Here is a 23,675-nt window from a genome sequence, read left to right on the forward strand (position 1 = left end):
CAGATGTGTGAATTGGGGAATAGTTGTGTATCTAAAAGTGTTACTTTCAGGACCAAACAGAAGTGACTCAATGTTTATTTATTGATATGTATTTTTAATTTTACATGAATTTTGCATGGCTGTTCAATTTCTTTTCCCTCTCCACAAAGTCTATAAGTCCTGAAGATTCTGAAAAGAGGCGCACTAATTATCAAGCTTATCGAAGCTACTTAAATCGAGAAGGTCCCAAAGCACTGGGCTCCAAAGAAATACCAAAGGTAAGGAGTATTGAGAGGGTATGCCATTCTGTCAAAGCCTCTGGCCAGTGAGTCTATACATACATTATGTTTACAGCAGTGAAGAACTAGTAATTAGAAACTTAACAGAAAAGCCTTAGTCATCATCTTTATGATTTCAGGATTTTTATTTACATTATGAATCTTGCTCGATACCCAGAAAAATTTTCCTTTAAGTACTACATAGCCCTGCAAGGGCTGATCTTTGAGGAATACGGCAGTCATAAGACTAATGCTCTTTGCTTTCATGGTACTTATGATCTGACTCAGGAGAGAGATATTAAGTAAACTATTATTGATTGTAATTGTGATGTGTGCCATAAAGGAAAAATCCAAGATGCTCTTGAGGAGTATACTGCAGGAACTGGTCCTGGGTGGGGTTGCAGAATAAATGGCATTTAAATGGAGATTTGCAGAATGAAAGGGACTTACCAGGTGTGAAGGAGCTGTGATGGCTTGGTGATCTGGGCAGAGGGGCTGGGATGTGTGATAAACCCTGAGGGGTGAAGGATCTTGCATGGTATGTTTGAGGAACTAAAAGCAAAACAATGTACCTGGAACACAGTGACCAAGAGGTGGACGTGACCAAAGAAGTAAAGTATGCCATGTCTTGCAGGGCCTGACATTTAGGACTTTCGCCTAGAGAAGGAGTTGAAGTTGGGGAATAACGTGAACAGATTTGCATTTCAAAAAAAAAAGCCACTGTGGCTGCTGAGTTATAGATGCACTATACTACACTGCAGATACAGGGAGATCCGTTCGGAGAGATCGTAAAAAATAATAGCCTTGTCCAGGGTAGTGGCACAAAAGTGCTGAAAGTGAAGTAGCATCATGGAGAAGGTGTGATCAGTAGGACTTGGGGGCAACTGAAAGTGGGAAATAAGAAAGCATGAGCATTAGGGATGATTTCCGGTGGTGCAGCTGGGTAGGTGCTGATGCCGTTGGAGGTGGAGCAGGTGTGGGGTGGTGGCAATGAGTTCATTGTTAGCTATACCGTGCTGCAGACTAGATGTATGTGAGATACCCATGTGGGGGTGTGGAGTGAACAAGTAGATGTGCAGGACTGGAGCTCATATGTCAAGATGGGGTGTAAAAACTTGGGCATTATTGGCATGCAGATAATGTTTGAAAGGAATGATACCATCTGGCAAACTAATATAGAATGAGAAGAGAAGAGGGTTTTGAGCCTCACTTCTTCCTGAAGTAGAGGAGGGTGAAGCCCAAAAGGAGACTGAGAAGAAACAGGAACAAATGTAGGAGAAAAGTCTGATAAGGGTGGTGTCCCAAAAGCAGTGGGAAGAGGAATTTTTAAAAAATGGCTAAGAAAATTATGCATTTTTTTAGTAACATGAGTGATCCTTAGTGACCTTAGTGAAAGCAGTTTCAGGTGGATGGTGATGGAGGCAGAGCCTGATGGAAGTGGGTTGAAGGGTGAAGTGGAGGAAATAAAACAGAAGCAGCGTAAGTCGATAATATTTTTGATAAGCTTGGTTGTGAAGGGAAGAGGAAAGAGAGGACTTCTAGCTACAGATGGAAGGTGGGATTTAGGGGGGACATATAATTTTAAGGTAGGATATGCTTACATCATGCTTCTTGCTGATGGGATCAATCTACCAGAAAGGGACAGATTGAAGATATACCAGAAGAAGAAGAAAGTTAATCGAGCAGTAAGAGATTTTTGAGAAGATAAAAGGGAAGGGGATTCAGACCACAAGTAGAGATTAGTTCCCTTCAAAAAGAGGGGAGATGAGCCACTTCAAGGGGCTAATGGGTTGTATAGGAGGCTAGAGGAAGACGCCAACCTTCCCTCCTGTATATGGTATGAGAAAGATGCCAAGGTTTCTCTGCTTAAGAGGACTTCAGGCAAAGTGGTGTTCTTGGGGATAGCCAGGTTTTGGTGAAAGCGAGGCCGTGGAGAGAGTATTGGAGAAGAGGTTGAGGAGATGGGGTGGTTTGCTGGTCCTGCAGAAGAGCTCTAGAGTGGAAGTGTTTGGTAGGGAGGCTAGAAGTGCTAAGATTGGATACATGAGAAGATATTCAGAGCCACATAGTTCAGGAGATGGTAGGTGATGGGGGTATGAGATAAGGGCTTGCATGTGGGGGTTTTCCAGTGTTGTTTTGAATTTGTTGAGAAAAATATAAGTACCTTAGAGTTCACAAAATCAATTCAATCCTAGAATGATGGGGCTTGAAGGGACCTTGAGATGTTGTTCATCAGACCTTTTCTCTCCTAGCAGATTCACAACCATTTTTTCCCCCCAAGAAAGATTCTTCATCTGGATAGTGAAGTGTTGAATTGTATTGAGGCAGTCTTTGAATTTTGTATGGTTTCTTCTTTTCAGGCCCATTTTCAATTTCTGTTGATTTCAGTTCTCTATTCGAAGAGTAGTAAATAACTTGGAATGGGTTACATAATTTTCATTTTGTTTGGTTGTATCATTTTGTTGAGCCATTGCAAAAATAAAGTCTACAGCCATATAGTTCCAATTAAGATGAAATGCCTCCTCCATTCAGCTGTCTTTGGCCAGTGGCTTTTGTATTACTGAGTTATCTTTCTAATCGAGAGATAATATGATTCTGCCTTTAAGTTACTTACAGGTTGTTAGTTTTGCTGACACAGGGTAAGCAGCTGGAGAGAAGGGCAGGAGCTCAAACTTGGGTAGCTTCTTCAGAATTGAAACTTTCCTTTTTTTTTTTTTGAGAGGGCATCTCTCATATTTATTGATCAAATGGTTGTTAACAACAATAAAATTCTGTATAGGGGACTCAATGCTCAATGTACAATCATTAATCCACCCCAAGCCTAATTCTCATCAGTCTCCAATCTTCTGAAGCATAACGAACAAGTACTTACATGGTGAACAAGTTCTTACATAGTGAATAAGTTCTTACATGGTGAACAGTGCAAGGGCAGTCATCACAGAAACTTTCGGTTTTGATCACGCATCATGAACTATAAACAATCAGGTCAAATATGAATATTCGTTTGATTTTTATACTTGATTTATATGTGAATCCCACATTTCTCCCTTATTATTATTATTATTATTATTATTATTATTATTTTTAATAAAATGCTGAAATGGTAGGTAGATGCAAGATAAAGGTAGAAAACAGTTTAGTGCTGTAAGAGAGCAAATGTAGATGATCAGGTGTGTGCCTGTAGACTAAGTGTTAATCCAAGCTAGACAAGGGCAATAAAACATCCATGGATGCAGAAGATTTTTCTCAAAACAGGGGGGGTGAGGTTCTAAGCCTTACATCTGTTGATCCCCAATTTCTCACCTGATGGCCCCCCTGCGACTGTGCCTGTCTTAGGTTGTGAAACTTTCCTTTTTAACAGTAGTGAGAAATTCTGGAGGAGGATTGCACCTGATTCTTTACTAAAAGTTATGCATGTTACATAGTGGTTTAAATATTTTAAAAAATAGAATAGTATGAATGTATAATTTTAATAAGCTTTCTGTTTTGGAGTAATATTTTTCACTGCTGGTTTTATAAGTTTTTGAAATGTTAACTAAGAAATAAGAATTTCTTAGCATTTAATTTCATGTTCTGCTTATTTGTTCTAAATTTCCTGCAAATTTTTTCCCGCTGAGATTATTTATGATGTCAGATGAGAAAAATCAACTTCCTGCAATTTTGATGCCAAATATTTCTTTGGAAAGCTACCATGTAATTTCCTCTCTGCTTGAACATCTTGGTTTTTAGGGAGCTGAAAATTGCTTGGAAGGCCTTATATTTGTAATCACAGGAGTGCTGGAGTCCATGGAACGAGATGAGGCCAAGTCTCTAATTGAGCGTTATGGGGGGAAAGTAACAGGAAATGTCAGCAAGAAAACTAACTACCTTGTCATGGGTCGTGATAGTGGACAGTCGAAGAGCGATAAGGTAGGTACTGCCATGCTCCCAGGACAGTGAACAGCCCGTTTGCCTTGGCAGGCTCTTGCTGTAGCCATTTGTTGTAGTGCTTTTTATACATAGCTAAATGAAGGGGAAAAAAAGGAAAATAATTTCTTCCCTCCATTGTTTTGTCTCCACAGATGTGTTGTTGGCTTCAACCCCAGGATTTTGGTTTTCCAGTTGAAGGCACAGTTACAGTTTATTTTCTTAGTGTAGTATTCCAGTTTAAATCTTTTTTTGAAGATAAAAGCAAATGCAGTTTTGTTTTTCTTGCAGTCCTAAGTATTCCCATATTTGCCACTGTAGACTTCATATTAAATTTTTTTATTGGAACCTTTTTTTCTTGATATGTCTGTTGGGTAGGATTGTGTTTAGCTCCAATAACAGAATACCTGGCTAACTGGTTTTGATAAATAGCTGCTTATTTCCTTACCTAACAAGAATTCCAGAGGTAGACAGTTGCTGAGGAAGGTTGAGCAGCTCAGTAATGTAGTTAGGCTAGTTCTGTGCTCCACCTCTGTTGTCCCTACCATGTTAGCTTTGGTCATTGTGCATGTTGTGTTGCATTGCAAGGTAGCTGCTGCTCTAGGCATTCATGTCCACATTCAAGACAGGAAAAAATGGAGCAGCAAGATGTCATACTAGCTGTGAGTGGCCTAAGAATTTTCTTGGAAACACCTTTTGGAGAATAACTCTACTTAAGTTATTGGCCAGAGTGGTCACATGGCCATTCAGGGTTTATGAAGGAAGTGGGAGAAGGTGGTGACTTTTCTGATTCTTAGACCAATCATAATTCATCACTTGGCAGTTGGACACATTTGAAATTCTGTTAGGAAGAAGGTGTGGAAAAATGTCTGCTAGATGAGTCAATCCTGGGAGAAGGCATGAGGAGCTGGACTTTGGCCCACATGGCTTTGCCCTTTCTAGGGCAGAGGGGAAGGTAAAGTGATCCACAAAAGTGGTAATGTGCCACTGCAGGTGCCAACCCATTACTCCTAGGGGATGTGTCATTTTTCTTTTTAATGGCACTTTTTCATGCATATAGTTTAAAAAAGTGTTCCAGTGTTATCTAATTTGCAACTGTGGTTTTCACCTACTAATAGACCCTAGGATCATATTTTTTTCTTTCCAGAAAGTAATGGTTTGGATGTGGTTTTAATGATTTGTATTTTTAATCAATAGGCAGCAGCCTTGGGGACAAAAATTACTGATGAAGATGGCTTGTTGAATCTGATTCGAACTATGCCAGGCAAGAAGTCCAAGTATGAAATAGCAGTTGAAGCTGAGGTTTGTATAAAATGAACTTGATTTACTTAGTTTGGTGTATTCAGCAACTTCCCTGTTTTATAGACATTTCTTGGGTGGCTACAGGTTTATTGGCTAAAAGATTAGCTTTCCCTTCTACCACAAATGAACCTACCGTATTTCCTTTTGAGTAGGTGTGCTCTGCTTTGGGCTGTCTTCTTTGGTGTATTTCTTTACTTTTCTCAAAGGAGTATGAGGAGAGAGGGAGAAGAGGTGCATACCATATCTATCTAGTAAACTTTCGGTATTTTTCATATTCTTGCAGTGCCTTTGCACAAAGGTTATTGTTTAACTGTTCTTTAAAGGATATGGTGTAGATATCGGCATGATAAATTCATTTTCATTTAGAACTATATTAGGGTTTTTCAGTTGTGACAGAAACCCAGCACATACTAACTAGCAAAAAGGGACAAATATTGGCTTACATAGATATTGGAAAGATAGGAATGTAATTGTCAATAAAACTAATGATTAAAATGGAAAAAAAATATTGGCTCACATAACTAAACTGTGGGTAGGGTGGGTCTGGTGTAGGAACTACTGGATCTAGAGACTACAGAGCTTTTAGGACTCTTTGAGTGTCTGTGTGCTTCTCCTAGTGTTCGCCTATTCATTCCTGCTGTATATAGTCCCTGTATATATATGTGTCTTTTCCATCTGTGGGAGCCAGGGGTGTCAGCAGCCTGAGTTCATTGTCCTCAACTTTGTCACCAAGTGGCAAGGTAGGCTTTACTTACTCCAGTTAGAAAATCTTGGGGAATGAATTTGGATCGGCCTTTCACCCAGTGTCCCTGACATTAAGAACTTAACATAACTCTAGTGCAGTTATCAAAACCAGGAACGACATTGATGCACACCATTAACTAAAATTACATGTTATTTGAACTTCACATTTTCCCCCTAGTGTCCTTTTTCTGTTCCAGAATCTCATGTTACATTTAGGTATGTCATCTTCTTAGTGTCCTCCCACCTCTATGACAGTTCCTTAGTATTTCTTTGCTGTCTCATGACCTTGACATTTTCAGTGAGTACTAGTTGTTTTCTAGAATGTCTATCAGTTTGGATTTGTTTGATGTTTTCTTATGATTAGATTGAGGTTGTTCATTTTTGGCAAGAATACCTTGAAGTGATAGTGTCCTTTTCAGTGCATCGTATCAGATGTGTGTGATGTGGTATGTCTTATTGTTGGTGACATTAACCTTGATTACTTTGTTAAGATGATTCCTAATCACTAATAAAGTGATTCTTTTTCCCTTTGCAATTGATAAATATCTTGGGAAAATACTTTAATACTGTGCTAAGTATTTAGCCTGTTTCTACTCAAACATTTATCCACTAATTTTAGCGTCCACTCACTGGTAATGAAGCGCTAATGTTTTTTTGAGATCTTATGCACACACCAAAATATTCACTTTTTAAAATGTGTGCCAGTGATTCTTAATGTGTTCAAGTGATTCTGCAGCTCACTGCTATCTAATTCCAGAACATATTCATCACCTGCAAAAGAAACTCTGTACACCTTAGCAGTTAGTCCTCATACCCACCCCCTGGCAGCCACTGCTCTACTTTCTGTCTCTATTTGCCTATTCTGGACATTTCATATAAAGAAACCATGCAATATGTGGCCCTTTGCGTCTGGCTTCTTTTACTTAGCATTATATTTTCAAGGTTCAGCTATGTTAGAGCCTGTATTAGCACTTCACCCCCCTTTTTGGTGATTAATACTCCATTGGGTGTATATACCACAGTTTGTTTATTTTTCGGTTGATGGTCATTTTAAGTTGTTTTCATTTTTGGGCTATAATTACATATATATGTATATGTGTATGTGTGTCATAATGCCACTATGAACATTTGTGCATAAGTTTTTGTGGAGGCATTAACTTGGAACTAACTAACTAGAAAAGTGAAACAAAATTTCTTAATCCTTCACCTGTTTTTTCAAACTGATTTTGGACTACTTTTAAAAACTAGTATGTTCTTGTTTTTAAAAAACAGCATTTGGGTGCTTTTTGGTGTCTGTTGCTAGTTTTCATAAAGTATGGAAGGTGGTGATTTCCACAAACATAAGGCTCCATGGGGAAAGACTGTCCCAGGTTGGGTAGCTCACTTGGATATTTCAGATTGCCCTGTAGAGTACACTTAGCAAGACAGAAATTCTGTATCATTCATCAGGTTTTTTTTTCCCCTCACTTTTCCGATTTCTAAGATGAAGAAAGAAAAGTCCAAATTGGAAAGAACACCCCAAAAAAATGACCAAGGAAAAAGAAAAATTAGTCCTACTAAGAAGGAATCAGAATCTAAAAAGAGCAGATTGACTCCCAAAAGGAACAGCTCTACAAAGTCCATAAAAAAGGACACAAATGTGATTTGGAGAGGCCTGGACTTCAAGGAGCAGGAGGCTGAGGAGACAAATGGTGACAGCTGGGCTAGGAATTTCACTGATGATGGCAGTGAAAACAAAGTGGAAAATTTGCTCTGGGTGGATAAATATAAGCCAACCTCGCTCAAGACCATAATTGGACAGCAAGGTGACCAGAGCTGTGCCAACAAACTCTTTCGCTGGCTCCAACACTGGCACAGGAGCCCATCTGAAGATAAGAAATGTGGTGATTTTGTAGCTTCATTCATTTTTTTGTGTGTGTCTGTCACCATGTAATTGCTCAGTTGCACATATGTGAAAAAGTGTAACATTTGATTCATTCATCCCTCAGCAAGTGTTTATTGAGATGCTGCTGTGAGCCCAGGTGTTCTACTAGACTCCAGAGGTGATGTTATGAACAAAACAGAAACCCCTTAAGGGGTGCACAGTCAGTGGAGGATGCATATGTCAGCCAGCAATAAAATGTGTGTGCTGAGTACTGTTATAGTGGTAAAACTAGAGTGCTGAGGGGATGTAGTAGGTGTGTGGTGAGGGATGAGGATGTGTGCTCACATCCCTGGAGGAAGGGTTGTCTAAATTGAGACTTGGAAGTTAGGTAGGAGTTAACTAGGTGAAGGGGGTGGTGGTGTTGGTCTGGGAAATACATATACCAAGGTCTAAAGACGTGAGAGAGAGATTTGAGAGTGCCAAGGGGACTTGGGGAAAAGTGCAAATAAATAGCTGAGGACTTCTAAGGAGTGGACAGCCTGAAAATCCTAGTAGCATGTTTGCTTTTTGTAGGCCTTTCAGGCCTGAGCTTCTCTAGTCTTTGTGCTTGTTGACCATGTATTTTTCATGGAAAATGAATAGTCACAATGTATACTTAATGTCCAAAGTATTACTGGAACTAGGTTTTGGATCACAAGTGTTAGTGTTTTCTTGAGCTTCAGCCACAGCCCTGGGGAATACTGCGTGAGAAATAAGAAGGCAAAATGTAGTGAGCATTGCGGTGAATTCCCACAGTGATGACTCGCTTAGCATCTAGGTGGTCATTAGACATTGGCCTATGATGCCAGTCTATTTATAACAATTAGATGATAACAATTGTAATGAAACACAGTTAATATAAGTTGACTCCTTTTCTCTTTCTAAAACCACCTAAAGTCTACCATAGAAGAGGTTATAAGTTCTTTTTGTGCCTGGAGAAGTCTTTTTAAGCCTTCAGGTGAGCTATAGCCTCTTTTCTCATGCCCACAGTGGGTTTAGCCCTCTCTCTCTCATTCATTGTTGTATGTGCTGAGTACCTTCTATGTGCCCGGCACCTGTATGATAAGGGGAGGAAGAATGCCTTAGAGTTGAGCTGTGCAAGATGCAGAAATATTTTCATTCTTTTTGTAATCATGTAGCTGATTATGTTTGTTAGTATTTATTGAGGCACACCCAGCTCTGTGCTCAGCATGTTCTTCCTCAGAGATCAGTACCAGGCACAGTCCTGTTACTATAATTTTGCAAAGGAGGCAAGAGGCACAGAGGGGTAAGTCACTTTTGCAGTTCTCCCTGCTGGGAAGTGATGGAGTTAGGGTCAGACCCAGGTATTCTCTCTCCATGACCTCTGCTATTGTAGGAAAGGAAACTCAAGAAATTATTGCTCCAAATCAGTTTTAGTTTTTTATTTTGGGTGGAGCTGAGGTCGGGAGTAGAATTTCACTAAATGCTCTGGAGATTGTTGTTTATACCTTGTAGAAAATACTCTGCAAATTTAGAACTGAACTGGAGGACTGTTCTTGATGTTAAGTTTATGTACAATCATTTCTGAATTTCTATTAAGTAATACGGATTAACAATTTGGAACTTTTTTTCCTAGGAGCAAAGTTTGGTAAATTTGCTGGCAAAGACGATGGCTCTAGTTTTAAGGCAGCGTTGCTCTCAGGCCCTCCAGGTGTTGGCAAAACCACCACAGCTTCTCTGGTTTGTCAGGTGGGTGTTCCATCCAAGTGCGGGTGGAAAGGTAACCTAGGCGTGGGCATGTGTAAGAGATAAAGGTGCATGCATGTGTGTGGGATATGTATTTTAGCCTGTTCTAATACAATTCTGTATACTTTTCATTCTTGAAAAAGTATTGGTATTTATAATAATGAAAAATATTTACTTCTGTGCCAGGCTGTGTGCTAAGTAAGCCCTTTGGTATATTATCTTACACATAATATAAGTATGTCTTATAGTCCCTTAAATAGATGCAAATATTTTATATACCTGATGTAAGAAGCTGATGTAAGACGCTTTCTATTTATAAAGTTGAAAAAACATGAAAAAACATATTTTTTCCTTAGTCTCTACAATTGTGAACATGATTCTTTGCTCCATTTATTATAATCATTAATTTTTTTGGGAATTGAATTAAAGCCTTTTATAGTTCCTTATAATCGATATAATGATGCATTTTGGGAAATGAATCAGAGTAACTTTATTTTTTTATTTTTTTTATTTTGCTATCATTACTGTATAGTTACATGAACAACATTATGGTTACTAGACTCCCCCTATTATCAAGTCCCCACCACATACCCCATTGCAGTCACTGTCCATCAGCATAGTAAGATGCTGTAGATTCACTACTTGTCTTCTCTGTGTTGTACAGCCCTCCCCGTGCCCCCCGCTACATTATATGTGCTAATTGTAATGCCCCCTTTTCCCCTTAGCCCTCCCATCCCACTCATCCTTCCCAGTCCCTTTCCCTTTGGTAACTATTAGTCCATTCTTGGGTTCTGTGAGTCTGCTGCTGTTTTGTTCCTTCAATTTTTTCTTTGTTCTTATACTCCACAGATGAGTGAAATCATTTGATACTTGTCTTTCTCCACCTGGCTTATTTCACTGAGCATAATACCCTCTAGCTCCATCCATGTTGTTGCAAATGGTAGGATTAGTTTTCTTCTTATGGCTGAATAATATTCCATTGTGTATATGTACTACATCTTCTTTATCCATTCATCTACTGATGGACACTTGGGTTGCTTCCATTTCTTGGCTATTGTAAATAGTGCTATGATAAACATAGGGGTGCATATGTCTTACTCAAACTGGGCTGCTGCATTCTTAGGGTAAATTCCTAGGAGGGAATTCCTGGGTCAAATGGTATTTCTATTTTTAGTTTTTTGAGGAACCTCCATACTGCTTTCCACAATGGTTGAACTGTTTTACATTCCCACCAGCAGTGTAGTATGGTTCTCCTTTCTCCACATCCTTGCCAACATTTCTCATTTGTCTTTTGGATGTTGGCCATCCTAACTGGTGTGAGGTGATATCTCATTGTGATTTTAATTTGCATTTCTCTGATGATTAGCAATGTGGAGCATCTTTTCATGTGCCTGTTGGCTATTTGAATTTCTTCTTTGGAGAAGTGTCTGTTCAGCTCCTCTGCCCGTTTTTTAACTAGATTATTTGCTTTTTGTTTGTTGAGGTGCGTGAGCTCTTTATATAATTTAGATGTCAACCCCTTATCAGATCTGTCATATATGAATAGATTCTCCTATACTGTAGGATGCCTTTTTGTTCTATTGGTGGTGTCCTTTGCTGTACAGAAGCTTTTCAGCTTGATATAGTCCCACTTGTTCATTTTTGCTTTTGTTTCCCATGCCTGGGGAGATATGTTCATGAAGAAGTTGCTCATGTTTATGTCCAAGAGATTTTTGCCTGTTTTTTTCTAAGAGTTTTATGGTTTCATGATTTACATTCAGGTCTTTGATCCATTTTGAGTTTGCTTTTGTGTACGGTGTTAGACAGTGATCCAGTTTCATTCTCTTACATATAGCTGTCCAATTTTGCCAACACCAGTTGTTGAAGAGGCTCTCATTTCTGCAGTGTATATCCTTGGCTCCTTTATCGCATATTGACCATATATGCTTGGGTTTATATCTGGGCTCTTCAGTCTGTTACATTGGTCTATGGGTCACTTCTTGTGCCAGTACCAAATTGTCTTGATTACTGTGGCTTTGTAGTAGAGCTTGAAGTCAGGGAGCATAATTCCCCCCGCTTTATTCCTCCTTTTCAGGTTTGCTTTGGCTATTTGGGGTCTTTTGTGGTTCTATATGAATTTTAGAACCATTTGCTCTAGTGCATTGAAGAATGCTGTTGGTATTTTGATAGGGATTGCATTGACTCTGTAGATTGCTTTGGGCAGGATGACGATTTTGACAATATTTATTCTTCCTATCCATGAACACAGATGTATTTCCACTTATTAGTATCTTCTTTAATTTCTCTAATGAGTGTCTTGTAGTTTTCAGAGTATAGGTCTTTCACTTCCTTGGTATTGTTTTTGATGCAACTGTGAATGGAATTGTTTTCCTGATTTCTCTTTCTGCTAGTTCATCGTTACTGTATAGGAATGCAACACATTTTTATGTATTAATTTTGTATTCCGCAACTTTGCTGAATTCAGATATTAGATCTAGTAGTTTTGGAGTGGATTCTTTAGGGCTTTTTATATACAATATCATGTCATCTGCAAATAGGGACAGTTTGACTTCCTTAGCAATCTGAATGCCTTTTATTTCTTTGTGTTGTCTGATTGCCATGGCTTGGACCTCCAGAACTATGTTGAAAAAAAGTGGGGAGAGTGGGCATTCTTGTCTTGTTCCCGATCTTAAAAGAAAAGTTTTCAGCTTCTAGCTGTTAAGTATAATGTTGGCTGTGGGTTTGTCATATATGGCCTTTATTATATTGAGGTACTTGCCCTTTTTTACCCATTTTGTTGAGAGTTTTTATCATGAATGAATGTTGAATTTTGTCGAATGCTTTTTAAGCATCTATGGAGATAATCATGTGGTTTTTGTCCTTTTTGTTGATGTGGTGGATAATGTTGATGGATTTTCAAATGTATCATCCTTGTATCACTGGGATGAATCCCACTTGATCATGTAGGATGATCTTTTTGATGTATTTTTGAATTCGGTTTGCTAATATTTTGTTGAGTATTTTTGCATGTATGTTCATCAGGGATATTGGTCTGTAATTTTCTTTTTTTGTGGTGTCTTTGCCTGGTTTTGGTATTAGAGTGATGTTGGCCTCATAGAATGAGTTTGGGAGTATTCCCTCCTTTTCTACTATTTGGAAAACTTCTAGGAGCATAGATATCAGGTCTTCACTAAATGTTTGATAACATTCGGTAGTGAAACCATCTGGTCCAGGAGTTTTGTTCTTAGGTAGTTTTTTGATTACCAATTCAATTTTGTTGCTGGTAATTTGTCTGTTCAGATTTTCTGTTTCTTCCTGGGTCAGCTTTGGAAGGTTGTATTTTTCTAGAAAGTTGTCTATTTCTTCTAGGTTATCCAGTTTGTTAGCATATAAATTTTCATAGTATTCTCTCATAATTCTTTGTATTTTCCATAGTGATTTTTCCTTTCTCATTTCTGATTCTGTTTATGTGTTAGACTTTCTTTTTTTCTTTAAAAGTCTGGCTAGGGGTTTATCTATTTTGTTTATTTTCTCAAAGAACCAGCTCCTGCTTTCATTGATTCTTTCTATTGTTTTATTCTTCTCAATTTTATTTATTTATGCTCTAATCTTTATTATGTCCCTCCTTCTACTGACTTTGGGCCTCATTTGTTCTTCCTTTTCTAGTTTTGTTAATTGTGAGTTTAGACAGTTCATATGGGGTTGTTCTTCTTTCCTGAGGTAAGCCTGTATTGCAATATACTTTCCTCTTAGCACGGCCTTCAGTGCGTCCCACAGATTTTGCAGTGTTCAATTATTGTTGTCTTTTGTCTCCATATATTGCTTTATCTCTGTTTTTATTTGGTCATTGATCCATTCATTATTTAGGAGCATGTCATTAAGCCTCCATGTGTTTGTGGGCTTTTTCATTTTCTTGGTGTAATTTCCAGTTTCATACCTTTGTGATCTGAGAAGCTGTTTGGTACAATTTCAATCTTTTTGAACTTACTGAGGCTCTTTTTGTGGCCTAGTATATGCTCTATTCTTGAAAATGTTCCATGTGCACTTGAGAAGAATGTGTATCCTGCTACTTTTGGGTGGAGTGTTCTGTAGATATCTGTTAGGTCCATCTGTTCTAATATGTTGTTCGGTGATTCTGTCTCTTTACTTGTTTTTTGTCTGGCTGATCTGTCGTTTGGAGTGAGTGGTGTGTTGAAGTCTCCTAAAATGAATGCATTGCATTCTATTTTCCACTTTAATTCTGTTAGCATTTGTTTCATATATGTAGTTGATCCTGTGTTGGGTGCATAGATATCTATAATAATTATATCCTCTTGTTGAACTGACCTCTTTATCATTATATAATGTCTTTCTTTGTCTCTTGTTACTTACTTTGTTTTGAAGTCTAATTTGTCTGATACAAGTGTTGCAACTCCTGCTTTTTTCTCCATATTAGTTGCATGAAATATCTTTTTCCATCCCTTTACTTTCAGTCTATATATGTCTTTGGGTTTGAAGTGAGTCTCTTGTAGGCAGCATATAGATGGGTCTTGTTTTTTTATCCATTCAGTGACTATATCTTTGGATTGGTACATTCAGACCATTTACATTTAGGGTGATTATTGATAGGCATGTACTTATTGCCACTGCAGGCTTTAGATTTGTGGTTACCAAAGGTCCAAGAGTAATTCCATTACTATCTAATAGTCTAATTTAACTCACTTCATATGCTATTACAAACACAACCTAAAGATTCTTTTTTTATTTTCCTCTTTTTTCTTCTTACTCTGTTCTTTATATGTTTGGTATCATATTCTGTACTCTTTGTCTATCTCTTGATTGACTTTGTGGGTAGTGATTTGATTTTGCATCTGCTTAGTAATTAATTGTTCTCCTTTGCTGTAGTTTTATTTCCCCTGGTGATATCTATTTAGCCTTAAGAATGCTTCCATCTATAGGAGTCCTTCCAAAATGCATTGTAGAGGTGTTTTGTGGGAGGTAAATTCTCTCAGCTTTTGCTAATCTGAAAATTGTTTAAACCCTCCTTCAAATTTAAATGATAAGCTTGCCGGGTAGAGTATTCTTGGTTTGAGGCCCTTCTGCTTCATTGCATTAAATATATCATGCCACTCTCTTCTGGACTGTAAGGTTTCTGTTGAGAAATCTGATGATAGCTTGATGGGTTTTCGTTTGTATGTGATCTGTTTTCTCTCTCTAGCTGCTTTTAAAAGTCTGTCTTTATCCTTGATCTTTGCCATTTTACTCATTATATGTCTTGGTGTTGTCTTCCTTGGGTCCGTTGTGTTGGTAGATCTGTGCATCTTCATGGCTTGAGAGACTATCTACTTCCCCAGATTGGGGAATTTTTCAGCAATTACCTCCTCAATAACACTTTTTATCCCTTTTTCTCTGTCTTCTTCATCTGGTACCCCTATAATGTGGATATTGTTCTGTTTGGTCACACAATTCTCTCAATATTCTTTCATTCTTAGAGATCCAGTTTTCTCTCTGTGCCTCAGCTTCTTTGTATTCTTCTTCTCTAATTTCTATTCCATTTACCCTCTCTTCTACTACATCTAATCTGCTTTTAAATCCCTCCATTGTATGTTTCATTTCAGATATGGCATTTCTTAATGATTGAATCTCTATCTTAAATTTGTTCCTGCATTCTTGAATAGTTTTCTGTAACTCCATGAGCATGTTTATGATTTTTATGTTAAATTCTCTTTCAGAAAGGTTGGTAAGTTCAGTTTCATTTAGCCCTTTTTCTGGGGTTTGTGAGATTTTGGTCTGAACCAGGCTCCTTTGGCATTTCATAATTCTATGTGGTGCCCTCTGAGTGCCCAGAAGCTCTATTCTCTGGAGCTGCTCATCCCCTAGAGTGAGGTTGGGGGTCGTAGGGGAGCGGTGCTGGTGCCTGTGGGGAGGAAAGAGCTGTTTCCTAATTCCCCGCTGCAGTGCCTGTCTCCAGTATCAGGGCCAGTGGGCTGAGCACACAGATGTAAGCCTTTGTGCCTGTCGTCTCTAGCTGTTGTAGGCGGGGCCTCCCTCTGGCTGGCCTGATGCCAGCGCAGTGACTGCTGGTTTGCTGACAGGCCAGGAGGAAGGTGCAGCAGGCTGCGTGTCACAGTGAGCCTTGGAGCTGAGTAGGCTGCCAGGGGGATGGAGCACCTGAAGCTCCTCAAAGTGTCGAACCTGCTGGGAAGAGTGCGCCCAGACAACCCTGTCCACCTATCCCTTCTCCTGCATAGCAAGCTCAGTGCAAACCCCACCCCTTCAGCAGCCCTCTCACTGCTAGGAAGCCTCTCAGACCGCCTGCCTTTCCTTTTTCCCAGAGTGGCTGGATGTGGATCCCCGTCCTCCACAAATGGCCGGAATCTCAGTCTGTCAAGCACTCCGCCTGTCCCCGCTCCCCAATCCCACTAACCTCCAGAGCACCACACAATGTAGGTTTGTGCTCCAAAGCAGGTCTCCAGGGCTGGGTGTTTAGCAGTCTTAGGCTTCCACCCCCTCCTGGCTCCGTTTCTCTTCCTCCCACTGGTGAGCTGAGGTGGGGGAAGGGTTTGGGTCCTACCAGATCAAGGCTTTTGTACTTTACCCTGTTTTGTGAGATCTGCTCTCTTTGTGAGGTCTGTACGCAGTCTGGTGCAGCCTTCTTTCCTGTCGCTGTTTTAGAGCTAGTTGTATTGACTGTATTTTCATACTATATGTGGTTTTGGGAGGAATTCTCTGTCTCACCTCTCATGCCGCCATCTTGAATCTCCCCAGAATAACTTGATTTTTCATGATTTGAGAGGAAGATAGTATCTTGGGATAGTTTCATGAAGAGTGATTTAATTTTATAATTGATTTTGAAGAGTCAAGAATTTCTTTTAGTTTCTTGTAATTCTATATCTGATACTGAAATCATGGGGTGATTCTATTTAATTCTTCATAGGACTTTAAGAAGCAAACTTAGTAAAATTGTCTCAGATACGTTCTTCCAGATGAGTGACTTATCAGCTAAGGTTTTAAGGCCAAACTTGTTTGTGTTTATGTGTGTGTGGTATGTTTATATGTGATATTTTAAAAATTTTCTTTATATTGTGAGGTAAAAGTAATCTCATTATCTGTTAGTATCATACTTTGTCTTTTTTTTACTTGTGGTTCCTTCTATGAGTTTTCTACCTCAGTTGCCTTGCTTTGTTTGAGAGAGTTGGTAATTTGCATTGTGATAGTAATGGTTTCCAATATTTTGATTAGGAATTGGGATATAGCTTCGTGGAACTGAATGCAAGTGATACTCGGAGTAAAAACAGCTTAAAGGAGATTGTTGCTGAATCACTAAATAATACCAGCATCAAGGGCTTTTATTCAGGTATGTGGGTTTTTGAACTGCTTTTTTTTGATTATGTGAGAAAACAAGTTCATTTCAATGTTCAGTAACCAGTATTGGACATTTCTATGTGCCAGGCACCCTGCTAAATCCTGGAGCTGATGAGGGAATAAGAAAGCCCTCTAACAGAACTCTTACAGGACAATGGTTATTTTTTTCTTTAGGTCTTAAGAGTTTTCTGAGAATGTGATAAAAATGTATACAATAACATTCTTAAGCATTTTGCATATCATTTTAGAGGATTCACAGATGAATCCTGTGAAGAGGTAAAATAAATAACTAATAGAGTGATGAGTGAGGTAATGAGGCCTGTAGATGGAGAAGTGATTCTGTTTGGGGCACTGGGGGAAGCTTTGCTAATAAAAGGATGATTTGTTTGAAGGGCCTTGAAGAGTAAGAGAGAGAATCATTTGTGGGTGGAAGAGGTTAATCAATACCGTGATATGAAGGCTAAGGTAGTGGAGGAGGGAAAAAGGTGCAGCATGAAAGTGCCTCTGTGTCCCAGGCCCTCATGGCCTGGCATGGCTAGAGTTTGTGGGGAAAACAGGACACCCAAATTACAGACTAAATAGTGCATGTTTAGAACCTATGGTATGTTGCCTGGTTACCAGACTTCTTAGTACTTTCAGTGGTAGAAAATTGTTAAAAAGAATTTGCTTAGGAAACATTGCTCTTAGACATGGCTCATGGCAGTGTAAATTGATACAGCTCTGGAGAGCAATCTGTCAATATTTTTCAAAGTGAAATTAAATAAATATTCCCTTACCCCAGAAGTTCCAATTCCTGGAATTTACAATTGTTATACTGTGTATATGATGTTTCCAATCCATATATATATATTTTTTATCAATAGTGATTACTCATACATGTCTAAAATGGAATTTTCAACAGCCAAAAAAAAATGAGGTGTTCTATGTCTCCTGACAATGTACATATCACCAAAATATACTTAGTGATAAAACCATGTTGTATATTTTTATGCAGTTTAAAATATGTATAGAATATCTCTTAGAGCATATACATGAGAGTATTCATTCTTGGCCTCTGGAGAGGGAAACTGGATACCCTAGGTGGCAAAGGTGGGAAGGAGAATTTTTCACTATATACTTGTACCTTTTGGGTTTTGTACCAACCTGTATTATCAGTTTAAAATGGTTACATTAAAAAAATAATAAAACAGCAGTTTGAACAATTGTTATTTTGTTCTTACCCCATCCCATTGCTTTTCAATGGCCAGGTGGAGCAGTCCATTCAGTAAGCATGAGACATGCTCTCATCATGGATGAAGTAGATGGCATGGCAGGCAATGAAGACAGGGGAGGAATTCAGGTAATGAAAGCACTGTAGTTTTGCAATTCTACTGTTGATTTTTAGTTTAAAAAAACATTTAAAGAATTATGCTTTGATATTTATGGCCATTAAAGCATGTTGCTGAAAAGGTTTTTAAAATGCACACGTGGTATTTTATTGTATTGTTAACTATTTTTGTGTTGCAAATTTGCCTTTTCAGGAATTAATTGGCCTGATAAAAAACACAAAAATCCCCATTATCTGTATGTGTAATGATAGAAATCATCCTAAGATTCGTTCTTTGGTTCATTATTGTTTTGATCTTCGTTTTCAAAGGCCTCGAGTTGAACAGATTAAGGTATGATGATTGGAATTGTTTTTCCATTTATTTTGGGATCCATTTTTAAATGTACCTGATAAATATTTTTTAAATATCTGAGTTAAAAAAAAAATCATTGGAGCTTTGGCTTTGTCAATTTCAGGGTGCTATGATGTCTATTGCATTTAAAGAGGGTTTAAAGATCCCACCTCCAGCTTTGAATGAAATAATCTTGGGAGCCAATCAAGATATCAGACAGGTAAATAAAAACATAAAACAGTTGATGGTTCTTTTGAATTAATGCCTTCAACCTTTTGGAAGGTAACTGGCAGTATCTTCCCATCTTGACTATGTCTTATTTGTGACTCTCCTAGGTATTACACAATCTGAGTATGTGGTGTGTACGCAGTAAGGCACTAACCTATGATCAGGCCAAGGCTGATTCTCATAGAGCCAGAAAGGATATCAAACTGGTAAAATAAATTTCCATTTCTTAGTTACTTTGTCAAGCCAAAGTATTTCTTGTTCTGTTGGTATTAAGTTAATAGTTATTATAATACTGGACACACCTGTAGAACCTCCAGATACTTAAAAGTGATATAGACAGCTGTCAAAAGTGTTTCTTATTCAAATGAATTGTTCCTCAGGAACTGTCAGTGTATATCATAAATTTGGAGGAAGGGAAGTTTTTAATTATACTCATGCTTCAGCAGTTATAAAATAAATGGCTTTTCTGGAGTCTCTTTTGTATGGGTTTCATGTTTTGAATGGTGCTGGGACTGTTCAGAATAATCTCTTTCAAATGGTTTCTAGTTAATGACCTCTCTGAAACTAGAGGTCTACATTAATGATCTCTGTTCTAGTTCACCTAGTCATTAGTCAGGATTTATTATTACAGTTAGAATAATGATTAAGTAGTGTTCTCCCCCACCTTTTTTTAATTAGTAAACTTTTTAAGAGCAGTTTTAGGTTCATAGCAAAATGGAAGCAGATGGTTCAGAGATTTCCCAATATACTGTCTCCATACTTGTACAGCCTCCCCCTGACTATCAACATCTCCCACCAGAGTGGTGTATTTGTGACAATTGATGAACCTACACTGACACATCATTGTCACCCAAAGTCCATAGTTTACATTATGGTCCACTCTAGTGTTGTTCATTCTGTGGGTTTTAACAAATACGTGATGGCATGTATCCACCATTGTAGTATCTGTCATACAGAATACTTCACTGCCCCGAAAGTCCTCTGTCTCTGCCTGTTCATCCTTCCCTCCTTCCAACTTCTGGCCACCACTAATATTTCTTTTCCATAGTATCACCTTTTTCTGAATGTCATATAGGTGGAGTCATAGACTTTTCAGATTGGCATCTTTCAATTAGTAATATGCATTTAAGTTTTCTCCATCTTTTCATGGCTTGATAGTTCATTTCTTTTTAGTGCTGAATAATATTCCAGTGTCTGGATGTACCACAATTTATCCATTAATCTATTCAAGGAGATCTTGATTGCTTCCAAGTTTTGGCAATTATGAATAAAGCTGCTGTAAACATCCATGTGCAGGTTTTTTTTTTTGGATATATTTTCACTTCATTTGGATAAATACCAAGGAGCACAATTGCTGGATGGTATGGTAAGAGTATATTTAGTTTTGTAAGAAACTACAAATCTGTCTTCCATAGTGACTGCCATTTTGTATTCCTACCAGCAGTGAATGAGATTTCCTGTTGTTCCATATCTTTGCCAGCATTTGGTGGTGTCAGTGTTTTGGATATTGGCCATACTACTAGGTGTGCCCCTCTCTCTTTTTAGGGCCCATTTGATGTTGCCCGGAAAGTGTTTGCAATTGGAGAGGAGACTGCTCATATGTCACTTGTGGACAAATTAGATCTCTTTTTTCATGATTATTCAATAGCACCCCTCTTTGTCCAAGAGAACTACATACATGTGAAGCCTGTAGCTGCAGGGTGAGTGTTCAGAGCTAGTGAGGGGTAGAATTAGTGCCCTCCTAGATACCTGGAAAGGCCAAATACCTGGGACAGAGGGGTGTGGAGTGTGGACAGTCATGTGATCCAGTCTGGTTTTTTCCTGTAGGGGTGATGTAAAAAAGCACTTGATGCTTTTAAGCAGAGCAGCAGATAGCATATGTGATGGCGACCTAGTGGACCGTCAGATCAGAAGTAAGCAAAACTGGGGTCTTCTGCCCACACAGGTAAGCAACAGGGCTGTCCTTAAAGTGCAGACTCTACTTTAGTTTAAGAGAAAGATAGCTAATTTTAGCTCCTGTAATTTGAAATGCCAGATAAACATTATGGCAGTTTTGGCAAAAATCTGTTACAGATTAAAATACTTGACTACTTTTCTATTTCTTAATCTAGCCACATTTTTCAGTCTTTCAAAATGTTTTTATGTAAATGAACATTAGAAATAGGAATATTTGATTTTGGTCATAACTAAGATGTGAATCACAAGGTTCATCTGCTCTGTTTTATCTTAAGAATCCATGTCTTTTTTTGTTAATCTTGCTTTCCCAGATGATTACTAAGTAGCTCTTCCTTGAAGCAATGTAGCTGGAGTAGGTGAGCAGCACTTTTCTCATACATGAATTCTGATTTTCTTCTTCCTTGCTAAAGAGACAACTTTATATTGGGTGCTTTATTAGGTTGCTACCTTTTACTCAAACCAGAGTTTTGCAAACTTTAATTGAGTGTTACTTGTTTTTGAGTTTTGCATATTTATATAATATTACTGGCCTGAGTAATAAGCAAGGGGCTTCTGGAAGGCCTACTGTTTTGTTAATTCTTCCCACACATTGTTTGAAAACAAAAAATAAAAGACTGACTCTGGCTATAAAGACTCCTTTCTCTTATGTCTTAAAAGTGCTCATTTTTTTCCCTAATAATTATACCTCTGAGAATTTATCCTAAAGAAATAATTTTAAACATAGGGAAAGCTTAATGCACAAAAATATTCCCTAAAGCGTTAGTTCTGATTGCAAAAAGTTGGAGAAAATCTCCATGTCCCGCAATAGGAGAATAATTAATTATGGTAAATTCTCTTGAAGGAACATTGTGCAGCCTTTAAAATTAATTATAAAGATTATATAATATGGAAAGGTGCGTATGAAAGAGTATTATTAGAATAAAAGGATACATTTTTGTATAAATTTTAAAAAAGTAAAAAACTGTGGATGTAGGAGATATGCAGGGATAACTTTTTAAAAAACTTTTCTCAAGTGCCAATTTACTTGATTCTCCAGTTACTACATTTTTTTATGCTTTGGTCAACCCATGCTATCAATAGCTTATGTTAAGACAGTCATATTCCTGTCAAAGTCTTTTCTGTGACTGTGGCATCATGAACTAACTGGTATGCTGAGATCAGTTGGTTGAGGACGCTGAGTTGGCAAGACGATCAAGGACCATAACACGTTTTAGAGCAGAGCTTTTACTGTGATCAGTTAGTTGTTCTCTCTGGGAGAAGTCGCCCATACCAGCAGATCAGAGACAGAGGGAAAGGGCCTGACTGCTCTGGTGGAATTAGGTACCTGGGACAGTGCTGCTTCATTTCCCAGAGGCTGCTTGGAAGCCAAGAGCTGCTAATGAAGCAACTGTACTAAATTTAAATTGTGGACTGCAACTGATTTTTTTCAGGCTGTTTATGCCAGTGTTCTTCCTGGAGAGTTAATGAGAGGGTACATGACCCAGTTTCCCAGCTTCCCAAGCTGGTTGGGGAAGCACTCATCTTCTGGCAAGCACAATCGTATTGTTCAGGACCTAGCACTACATATGAGTCTCAGGTAAGCGGTGTTACTCCTTGCCTGGTATTTATGAATATAGTGTTTTTAGCATTTATCCAATAAGGATAAAATGAGTTAGAAAATTTGTGTTTTAGTTTTGATTTTATTACTAATTAGATAAATGATCCTGGGTTAGTTCCTTATTTTTTGTGGACCTGAATTTTATTATCTGTTATCACAGAACACTTGTTTCTCATGTAAAATGATACTTTGGAGAATAAAGCCAGGTGATAGATGTACCATAAATTTAAGATAAATTTTAGAACTATATAAATCTGAGGTAGTGCTGTTATTCATTGTTACTGTGACTGTCTGTTCCTAGTAGTCACAGATAATATGTCTTGGCTTTCAAATAATTTAGTAAGAAAAGGGGGACTATTTAAATAAATGAGCTTGCTTTTACCCATCCAGGTGGTAAACTGATCTAGTCATTTAGGACAGGGGATGTAGTTTAGCATATAACAGGAGGCAGGTACTCAGATGACTGAAAACAACTGTGCTTGGAGAAGTTGAAGGAAGTATGGAAATTCTTATTTGCTACAATTTTGTTAAAGTTTAGAAACTTACAAAAGTATGCATGCACACAAATACTAAGTGAACTTCAGGGATTCATTTCTAACTGAAGAACTACTTGAGCAATCTTATTTCCCTTTCTGGTCCCTGGAGGGAATATTAAACACTCATGTATCTTGAACTTTTCAAAGCTGCGTGGAGGTAGTTCCTCTGTCACTGTGAGATCTTCCTTCCTACTGTGTGTGCTCTCCATAGCCTGTGGCTTAGTGTTTGTTCCTTCCCACTGTGTGCGCTCTCCCTAGCCTGTGGCCTAGTGTTTGTTCCTTCCCACTGTGTGCTCTCCCCCTAGCCTGTGGCATAGTGTTTGTTCCTTCCCACTGTGTGCTCTCCCCCTAGCCTGTGGCGTAGTGTTTATTCCTTCCCACTGTGTGCGCTCTCCCTAGCCTGTGGCCTAGTGTTTGTTCCTTCCCACTGAGTTCACTCTCCCTAGCGTGTGGCCTAGTATTTGTTCTTTCCCACTGTGTGCTCTCCCCCTAGCCTGTGGCCTAGTGTTTGTCCCTTCCCACTGTGTGCTCTCCCCCTAGCCTGTGGCGTAGTGTTTA

The 23,675-nt window shown here is 38.5% G+C and overlaps 1 protein-coding gene across 1 annotated transcript in view; it reads left to right on the forward strand.

Annotated features, from left to right (window-relative positions):
• Positions 1-23,675, forward strand: part of RFC1 (replication factor C subunit 1) — a 98,495-nt gene that overhangs the window by 67,259 nt on the left and 7,561 nt on the right. The window contains exons 10-22 of the mRNA XM_073237730.1: positions 150-257; positions 3,987-4,166; positions 5,361-5,465; positions 7,693-8,092; positions 9,710-9,822; positions 17,020-17,134; positions 18,390-18,481; positions 18,663-18,800; positions 18,925-19,020; positions 19,136-19,234; positions 20,574-20,728; positions 20,856-20,973; positions 22,415-22,560. Of these exons, the coding sequence (XP_073093831.1) occupies positions 150-257; positions 3,987-4,166; positions 5,361-5,465; positions 7,693-8,092; positions 9,710-9,822; positions 17,020-17,134; positions 18,390-18,481; positions 18,663-18,800; positions 18,925-19,020; positions 19,136-19,234; positions 20,574-20,728; positions 20,856-20,973; positions 22,415-22,560 (1,865 nt within the window). The remainder of the gene's footprint in view (positions 1-149; positions 258-3,986; positions 4,167-5,360; positions 5,466-7,692; positions 8,093-9,709; positions 9,823-17,019; positions 17,135-18,389; positions 18,482-18,662; positions 18,801-18,924; positions 19,021-19,135; positions 19,235-20,573; positions 20,729-20,855; positions 20,974-22,414; positions 22,561-23,675) is intronic.

Source organism: Manis javanica, chromosome 5 (genome assembly GCF_040802235.1).
Source record: "Manis javanica isolate MJ-LG chromosome 5, MJ_LKY, whole genome shotgun sequence".
NCBI lineage: Eukaryota > Metazoa > Chordata > Mammalia > Pholidota > Manidae > Manis > Manis javanica.